The 10,000-nt window shown below is 47.4% G+C and overlaps 1 protein-coding gene and 1 long non-coding RNA gene across 2 annotated transcripts in view; one reads left to right on the top strand and one right to left on the bottom strand.

The window, feature by feature from the left end:
* The window catches only part of LOC147034938 (transmembrane protease serine 2-like), a 115,691-nt gene that overhangs the window by 61,371 nt on the left and 44,320 nt on the right, over positions 1–10,000 (top strand). Inside the window, exons 7-8 of the mRNA XM_085891513.1 lie at positions 46–89; positions 1,309–1,471. Coding sequence (XP_085747639.1) covers positions 46–89; positions 1,309–1,471 — 207 coding nt within the window. The remainder of the gene's footprint in view (positions 1–45; positions 90–1,308; positions 1,472–10,000) is intronic.
* LOC147034939 (uncharacterized) overlaps positions 2,349–10,000 on the bottom strand; it is a 202,761-nt gene continuing 195,109 nt past the window's right edge. Inside the window, exon 3 of the long non-coding RNA XR_015060820.1 lies at positions 2,349–3,201. This is a non-coding gene — a long non-coding RNA (uncharacterized LOC147034939). The remainder of the gene's footprint in view (positions 3,202–10,000) is intronic.

The raw sequence follows: 10,000 nt of genomic DNA on the forward strand, positions 1-10,000 counted from the left end.
TCAAAACAATTCACAAACATTGGCGTTTTGCTTGTTTTCTTGCAGTTCTACATGCCCTTCTGGAAAAGCTGCAACACTAAGCTGCATCAGTAAGTATTTTGTCACCATATATCATTGGTCCCCAACCTGCGGCCCGCGGAGCCCAACCTGCGGCCCGCGAGGACTTTGAAATCAAAACACATTTCCATGTAGCAATTTTAAAGGGGTTTACACAATGCCGCTGCCGGCCACGGCCGCTTACCGCCGGGAGGAATCAAATCAATTTGATTTTACCTTCCGGCATCTTGCGGCAGTATTTAAAATTAATTACACCCCGAACGGAAATTTGTTCAGAATTACAGTGCGTGAACAATCGATCGATCGAATACATATAAAATTTATTAATTAAAAAACAATACTCCAATAAACCCCAAACGTTGTATCGATTTCTCAACACAAACGCTGTGTGACAGTATCAAGTTTCTCAATAAAATGCATCAATTTTTTTTTTGGCTCCCAACATCCTTGGGAGTAGTGAATGCGGCCCGTGGGATCAAAAGGTTGGGGACCACTGCCATATATTCACAAATACGTGGTAATCAATTGCATTAGTAGAAAGCAATTACATTGTTATGAAAATGACCTGAGAGAATGGATAATTTAATTAGATTAGTTTGCGATCTCACAGTTTGTGTTTAAATTACCTGTCTTGTTCAATTACCCCAAATTGTATCATCAGATATCAAGTCTTGAGATAGCACCTCGTCATTTACTTAATCCATCTGTGTGATTTCACAATTAAATAGTGATTTTTTTTTCTCTAATTAACACCCTTCACCTTTGAAGTGTTCACTGGTGCAGAGATGGTGTTGAATGGACTGTTCCGTGATGTGTGCAACATCACGTAGCCAGTCACATGTGCCTTGGCTGATTTGTGCACATTTTGTCCAGTAGGTTTTGAGCTTAAATTTTGTCCAGTAGGTTTGTCTGGAAATATAATGAATAACGTCCTTTGTGATGCATGAAATAGTCTCTGTGACATCACTCAGCCGTTCGCATCAATTGGTTATTTTTTGCATCTCGAGACCAATGATATTTGAAGTTCCAGCCAACTATATTAGTCGTTTGAAATTATAATGCTTTCACAATTTCTGCAATATGCTTTTAACAATGTATATGAATATTTTATTGCCTACCTATATACTGTAAATTATTCAATGCAGCAAAAGCTGACAAGAGTGCAGTCTGCCCAATAAATTTCTCTTGTCAAAAGGTGTTGACTGAGAAAGTGTTTATGTTTCATTTGAATTGGCTTACACTCTCTGACAGATTGTGGAGTTCGAGAAATGCAACAAAGAATTGTGGGAGGAAAAAATGCTAAAGAAGGAGAGTGGCCTTGGCAAGTCAGCCTACACTATAACCATAAACACATGTGTGGTGGTTCATTGGTGGCTCCCCATTGGGTTGTCACTGCAGCCCATTGCGTCGCAACGTAAGTTTATCTTTTTTCCTTCCAATCAGAATGCAACAAGCATTCAGAATTTATTTCTATGTATGAGATATTTTAAAGTTAATCTTACATTGCCTGGTGTGTAAAACACCAATCACACCAAAACTACTTGGCCAATTGCCACCAAACTTGGCACATGGACCAAGTTTGACGTCGTGATGAACGTGGGCGACTTGATTTCATCTGCAGTCGTTGGGGTTTGGGAGAACGATTCGGGAAAATGTCAACAAAAATGCTCGATGTAAATAGTGTCGCGCCACCCGGTGGTGGTGGCAGGGGGCATTGCAAGTCAGCTATGAAGATAACTTGCACTTTTACACTGCACACATCCCCAGATCGTGGGAACCCCAAAAGCCAACCTCCACTAATCAGTGGAGGTAGTGGATGGGGAGGTGGGAATCTGGAGGGAGGGAAAGGGATCATAGAATTTAGATGGGTGTTGGAGGGAGGGGAGTGGGAGGAGGGAGGGGAAGGGAAAGGGTGTGGTGGGAGACTGGAGGGAGGGGTGGGGAGGGAGGAAGCAGGGGAAGGGTGGGATGAGGAAGGGTAAGGGGCGGGAGGAGGGACCCATCCTTGCCCGGCAACGCCAAGCACCCCTGCTGGTATTTATAATGATACATGTCAGTGTTTGTCAGCATGTCAGTCAGTGTGTGTGTCTCCTCCATAACTCCAAAACCATGAAACCTAGCAGTTTTAAACTTTACAGTCATATTACGGGAACTCCAAGGCAGTGAATGAATGAAAATTGAGTGTTCTGGTTCATTAAAATGCCCCTTTTGAAAATAATTAACAGCCTTATTGAATTATTCTTTATCAAGACTCATTCTTTGTCACCTCATTGTCACTCTCTGTGGTCTGAATTCACCAATTTTTTTGGCCTGCTCAACACTTCCTTGACTTGGAAGAGCTCACAATGATTGCTTAATGACAAAGTTTTCTTTTTCACTTTCGTCACTCATATTATCAAATGCCTGTTCACCGTAGCTATGAATTGCTGGATACATTGCAATGCATATGAACTTGCGGAGACACCAGTGTTTGTGGCTTTATTTATTTCATGTCTGTTCATATGCCAAAACCTCGAGAATCTCTTAAACTAAGCCGAATTACAAAATTTAAGTTCCAGAATTGACCTTAGCAGCAGTTCTGACTGCCATAAAAAGTGTTCATTTGTCCAATATGGACATTTTTGACATTTCAGCATCTCCGGGAGTTGTGCGCTTAATGTGACGGATATGCATTGCTCATCGCTTGTCAAGCCAACTGTTCCTTATCAACCATTTTATTGGAGTGCTTGAATGAGGACTTAAGCCAGTTGGCGAGCGCTACACAAGCTGCTTCATTGTTCCATTCAAAGCTATGGCCATGCACAGAAAAAGTATTCACACTGTCACTGAATATATTGATTGACTTGAACAAAGTTGAGGCCCTACTCGCCTGCATTTGGCCCCGCGTTGTCGTGCAGTCCCTTGGATGGTGGCTCGCTCACTGAAAATGTGCATTTTATTTCGACATTTCCCCTTTTTGTATGATTTACTTTCATGATACAACTCGTCACTTCAACATTGATAGATACATTAAAAATATTAAAGTTTCGTTTTTAAAAGTTTTTTCAATCATTTTGTTTGAATGCTTGCTTGGAGCACTCTTCAATCTTCTATCTCTCCAAGCTTCCATGGCGATCTTGCCGCACGGTTCTTCGGGGGACATCTCTGGTGTTCGGAAGGCAAAATAAATTAGATGATTCCAATGAGTAAAAAAATGTTTTGAGTTGTTACAGCAGGCAAATTGTTTTAAAAATAAAAATGGAGAAAAATTTTCTTCTCCAGAACCATGTTACAGATCAAAGAGAAACTTCTCACAAATGATTGACGAGTCATGCTCAATAAAATTTGAGAATTATGACATCATAGGTCACATGGTCTGGCAGCCATCTTGGATTTACCCTCAAAACTTCAAAAACCTTCTCCAGAATGGCTAGACAGATTGAGGGGAAACTTCACAGACATGTTCCACATGGCTTGGGGATACTAGGTTGATAAAGAATAATTGATAAGTCACGTGATTTGGTGGCCATATTGGATTGAACAAAAATACTAAATAATGTATTCACTGGTACCGTTTATCTGATTAAAGCAAAATTTGCCAACTATCATCCAGTCATATAGCTTTGTACAGTGTGTAAATGATGACATCATAGATCACGTGGTGTCGCAGCCATGTTCTATAGAAAAAAGAACCTTATCCGATCAAAACAAAACTTCAAAACGTGTTCCTCCACTAAATCTTGGGCAGAGTCCAAATTTTCAATGCCGTAGTCCACGTGGTTTGGCAGCCATGTTAGGTTGAAAACCAAAAAGTAAAAAAACGTTTTCTCCAAAAACGCTGAACAGATCAATGTGAAGCATATTTCTCAACTGCAGTGAAGAACTGACGTTCAAAGAGTGCATCCATTTGCACCTTCCCACTGTAAAATACAGTAGATTGGTGTTTAAACCAAGTTCATAGCTTAAGCCAATTTTGAGTTTGGCTGTCAAAAAAGAAGAAGAAGAAGGAGCATGACAAATGGGCACTTTTGGGTCTCTCATTTTTAGCTCACCTGGACTTTAGTCTGGTGAGCTTATGCAATAGAGCAGTGTCCATAGATGAGGAATGAGTGAGTCATTGCGTCAACACTTCAGTCGTTATCGCTTGAATCAAACACAATTTTTTTCATGAAACTTGGCAACAAGCTTCATATCTGATTCCCAATGAAAGACCTTTAAGTCTCCTAAGACCCACTTTGTATTGACCAAATCAAAATTTGTGCTCATTAAAGAGGTATATGGGGGCGGGTGGGGGTTGATCCCCACCAAAATAGGCTTTTGCTATCTTCTCCGAAAATAGATGCACAATTTTGATGAAACTTGACCACAAACGTCATTCATCACCCATGATGTGCCAAAGTGTATCAACCTCATCTAAATCTGTGCTAATTAAGGGAATCTATGGGGCGTGAGGAGGGGGTGGGGGGAGGGGCGAGTTTGTTTGTCCCCATAAAATTGGTATTATCTCCTCTCTGAAACGACACACACAATATCAATGAAACTTGACCACAACCTTCATCACCTGTGATGCACCAAAGTTTGTTCTCGACATTAAAAAAAAAAAAAAACGTTGAAGGGGATGTGCAGGGGGTTTGAGTGACTGTTGCTCCTGATCCAGGTGAGCTTCAGGATGTGCGGTCCTATTTTCCAGTTCAGCGATGTTGTCCCAAAGTTTAATGAGTGTTATTGGATGGGAAATTCTCTGCAGATGAATGCTGGGGAATTAATAGGTTTATAAGTTTTATCGTGGCAGTTTTTTTTGAGGATTTACATTGTATTGAGCCAATGGAGTGTCAAGGTCATCCCTGCATATGAAGTCCACCAAATTCTTTATGTATGTATACATGTATATTCTTGCAGCGCCGGGGTCACTGGGGTACTATGACGGAGGAGATATCCCTTGTTTCTCCCAGGACTCACCGGGAATCACAGGCCATTGCACATGAATAAGTTTGTGTCATGGAGGGTCGCTAATTGACCGTGAATGCCAATAATTTAATCACATCACCCAGTGTCCTATGTCTGACGACCGTTTAACTGGAAACACGTGGTTGCCTTATCGGAGAATCGCTTCCTCAATGCGCACTTGTGTTACTTACCCTATCAGGTACAGCCAAGTGGAGCTGCCAAGTACACACCGGCTAATAATCAGATTCTTGGGGTATAGCGTCCCAGCTATAGTAATGTGTGGACCATGTTGGACCAATGGAGGAAAAGACAAAAACGAGCTGGGTACATTTAAAACGATGCAAATTAATTTTAACAAAGCGAGGAAAATTATGTAGCACAGTATTAGGTTTATATTCACAAATGTACAGCAGGGGAAAGAAAGGAATTTCTGGATGCAACAAAAGAAATGCAATATTCACAAAAGAAGACAAAGTGCAGATTTAGCCCAGTAAACTCACACAGTCGTCTCAACTTACACTATGCATGACAGGCTCCATCACACATACACACACACACACACACACACACACACACACACACACACACACACACACACATACACACACACATACGAGGAAAATTTGAGATAGCTCAGAAGGAGTCGAGGCTGTTGAGGAGTAGCGATCTCCTGGTACCTGGTGCAGTCGGTGGACCAGTGCAGCCCAATTGCTGAGGAAGGGGGAGGAGGGAGGAAAACTGAAGATGTCTGTGGTGTGGGAGTGAGAGGTGCCAATATGGTGGAGCGTGTCATGTGGCGTGGTGTAAGAGGAAAGCATGAGAGGTGCGAGTCTGGGAGGTCACTCTGAAAAGAACGGTTGTTCAGGCCTTGACCTCGCTGATTGCTCTTGTGCGTCCACAGTGGACGACACATAGATGGGTGAGAAGATGCACGAGAGAAAGACTTTAACGGAGTTATGTGAGGGACTGTAAATGTAAATAATGGCTGCTGCATGCAGCCGAAAACTTAGCGTTGATGACCCAGGGGTGGTCCTGACCCATTCTGTCAATTGCTTTCTCCACCCCGTTCTGCTCGCTTAGCTGCTCCGCTCTCTCCCTTCAGTCACACTGACTTGTGGTGAGATTTCGCTCTGACACTGGAGAGCTCTTGGGTGACTGCCTCGTGGAGCCAGGACGAAGGAAGAGCTGAGAAGAGAAGACTGTGAACCGAATTGCTCCTTTTATGGGCCCTGAGCGAGGAAGGAGCTACGACTCAGATCTAATGATGCTGGAGGCGTTTCTGAGCTCCCCCATTGGCACACAGCAGTCACCCACGCAGTATCCACACCCTGCCTGGCTTCAGTCAAAAATGGCTTCATTCGCTCTTGAACCTTGCCATGCATTGGAACTCCATTATTAAGATGGGGTGAGAGTATTCGGAGGTGCTCTCCTGCCCTGAACATGCACTGGATTCCATTTAAGTGTGGTTATTTGGGGAAATCCCAGCGCTATCCGTACATATTCGAATGAACCCCAGCGCATGCTTGCGCTTCGAGTTACATGCCAAAACACACCAATTCTCATTATTCTCATTCCTTCGGTATCCTCAGAGACTGTGGTGAACATCCAAGGGGTTGATAGCAGTTGCAGTGGTTCTAAGTGTGGTGTAGCGGGCCTGCGGGGGCAGGGCATGATGGGGAGGAGTGGTCGGCGTGATGATGTGGAGGAGTGGTCGGCGTGATCACTTGTGTGAAGGGGATATAGGAGTGCACGCCGCCTGAGGCATTGTAGTGGTTGCTGTGTTGTGGGGGCTTGTAGAGTGCATTGAGTACGTAATAAAGGGGAGTTACGGGCGACGTACGCTCACGCTCCCGCTCGTGCAACAAAGCCAGGTTCGACTGTTCCCCCGCTCGTGTCTGCCTTCGAAGCACCACTCTCACGTCACTACAATTTGGCAACGAGTCTGTTCGGATCGGCGTGTGCAGGGTGGTTGCGTTCGGATCGGCAGCGAGTAACTCAGCACACCCCGCACAGTTCGAGGTTCCGGAGGAGCGCATCGCGAGGAGCGCATCGCAGGTTCGCACGCCACGCGCGCGGGCTCCGGAGCCAGGGGTCTCGCCAGCATGGCCAGCTCGAACATGGCAGAAGGTCAGGGCACGGCGCACGGACGCGTGCCCGTCTTCGTGGGAGATGACTTCGAATAGTTTTCTGAACAATTGGGCTGCTATTTCCACGCGAATGATGTGGATGATGAAGGCAAACGCAAGTTGATCTTGCTCGCCTCGCTGTCAACGGAGCACTACCGGCTGCTGAGTGATTTGGTAGTGCCAGATAAGCCCAGTGATGATGAGCTATCATTTCAGGATATCGTGGAGATGAAGACCCACTTGGCACCAGAGAAGTCATTGCAGCTCGCTCGGTACCAGTTCGATCACCTCGCGAAGGGTGCGGAGGAGCGCGTTGCAGATTTTGTGGCATGGGTGAAGCATTCGGCCGTGGCTTGCAAATTCACGGCAGAGGAGCGTCCGGCGTGACTCAGAGATCGTTTTATTTCAGGTCTGCGAGACGCGAAGATGGTGGCAGCCATCCTGCGGGTGAGCGACGTTACATTCGACTCAGCGGTCGGGACTGCTTCGGCTGTCGAGCAGATGCTCACGGATGTCCGTGCCATCGCCGGCCAGGACGTAATGAGTAGCTCCAGCTGGGGCATGTCGGCTGATCCCGGGGTCCACGCGATGACCCAGGTGCCACAGGTCGCACGCGCGTCTGGCGGTGCGGGCCGGGGCGCGCGCCGCAGCGCGGCCGCACCAGGAGCGAGGTGGGTTTCCAGGGGTGCTGGGGGTGTGGTGGTCCGCACCTGCGATGAGTGTGCCCGTAAAAGAACACCGTGTGTTTGCATTGTCACAAGGTGGGACATTTGAAGCGTGTGTGTCAGATGGCGGGGGCCTCCGTTGGGGTCTTGGATGGCGAGGTGCGGGAGGACCCCAGTGACCTGGAGAACGGCCTGCAGCCGGGGCATAGCGATGCCGGCGGGCCGGAGCAGGAGATGCAACCAAGGTTGGGTCTGTTTTCGATTGGTCCGGAGGTGACAAGACCCATCACGGTGGAAGTCGAGGTGAATGGCGAGCCGACCGTGTTTTACATTGACACCGGAGCTGCAGTGTCGGTCATGGGCGAGCGGGCGGCTCGTAGTCTTCGCGGTGTTCGCCTGGTCAAGACGACCTTGTCGCTGTGCACGTACACCGGCGAAGCGATTGCACCGCTTGCAGTGGCCGACGTCTCGGTACTCTACCGGGGTCGAAGCGCCCTACTCTCAGTGTTTGTGATATGAGGGGAGGGGCCCGCCCTTTTGGGTCGGGTCTGGTTGGCGCACCTCGAGCTGGATCTCCAGTTCGTACCTCCAGGTGCGCCGGTGCTTCCGTCGAGACCCGAGGGCGAGGTTCTGGCGGCAGGAGCCGCATCGATGGAACGGGAGCGGCCGTTCGTTGCTTCCTGCAACGGTGATCTGCAGTTCTGGAGCAACGGGAGCCGTGCCAGCTCTCGCGCTGAGCTCTCGCTTCGGCTGCGCTCATGATGCAATGCGTGCCTGTGTCGGTCAGGCGATTTCAACGGGGAGTTGCAACGAGCCCGTCGCGTTCAAGAAGTTCGCGGATCGCGACTGTCGACGGCAAGCAGGTCATCGCAACGTCGCGACGACGGCCGGGAGACGGACACGTGATGTGGTTCATGGGTTGCTGTTCATTGCGTATTTGTTTTTCATTGCTCAAGTGATGCGGTTTAACGTTGTTGAAATAAATGCCTACAGTTCATGTGTGAGAGTAGGTTTGGCTGAGATCAATCGATGGGATTTTCGTTATAATCGATTTGATGTGGAGGCTTTGGGAGCAATTGTGGCAAATAAAGAGGTTTTATTGGCCTCCCGCTGCCACGAGCCACGGGTTGTTACTTTGTCATGTGCGGGGATTTTATCGGGAGAACGCGCTGTACGAAAAAAGGAGTTTGGAGTTGCGCCAATGATGTTCTTCTTCATTTGTGACGGGCCTGAGTTTAAAGTGTGGTTTGAATGGAGTTGCTACTGTCTAATTGCCGCGTGGATCTCAGAGATCGACTCGGAGCCGGGGTTGGTCCGCTGTTCAGCGTTACCCCCACCTCTGGTTTCGGCAAGGTCAGACGTGCCTGGCGCCTGGGGCGCAACTCTCTGTTCTCGCCCGAGGCCGTTTGGACGTGCATTGGAATCTCAACTGATTGTAGTGCGTGGGTTGTTATGGGGTATTTGTTGCATCCAGCCGACGGCGCTGTTCAGCGTCCCCACCCAAGGTCAGTCGGGTCTGGCGTTGGCGCCACGGCTTCCAGACAGCGGGCTTCCAGCCTCGGAATATTTATCTGCTTCAGGTCTGGCTGGGGGAGATGTGCCGCCTTGTCGGCCGGAGGCATTTGATGGTGCCGGGGGAGGTTTGCTCGGGAGGTCGCCACGACCTCGCCGGAGGGCATGTAAGCATGAGCTGCCTGGGGGCGCGTTTGCTGCGTCGTGCTGCTGTGCTTCTCGCCTTGCTGCTTCATATCTGTAACGCGGTCAGGGTTTTGTGGGTTCATTGTGCAACTCGTTCTTCGGAACCTGTCCGTTGCAGCTCAACTCGCTCGCATCGACACGTTATATGGTATATATATATATATATATATATATATATATATATATATATATATATATATATATATATATATATATATATATATATATATATATATATTTACCCATCCATTGGGACCATACTCTATGTAGAGCAATGTTTCTGCCCAAGTAGTCTCCTTGGCTATTGAACACAATCCTGGACGGGTCGTTACTCCAACACAGTGCACCAATATGCTGGTTCTCATTTTTGCCGACCTCGGAAGGATGACAGGCAGAGTCAACCCCACCTGGTATTAATTCTACAGCCGAGTGAGGGTTAAACTCAGGATCCTGGGACCCCAAGAGCACCACACCTCACCATGAAGCCAACACCAATCATATATTTATATATACATACTGTCATCTGTC

This window comes from Eptatretus burgeri, chromosome 1 (assembly GCF_056783735.1).
Source record: "Eptatretus burgeri isolate ZD-2024b chromosome 1, Ebu_testis_v1, whole genome shotgun sequence".
Lineage (NCBI taxonomy): Eukaryota > Metazoa > Chordata > Myxini > Myxiniformes > Myxinidae > Eptatretus > Eptatretus burgeri.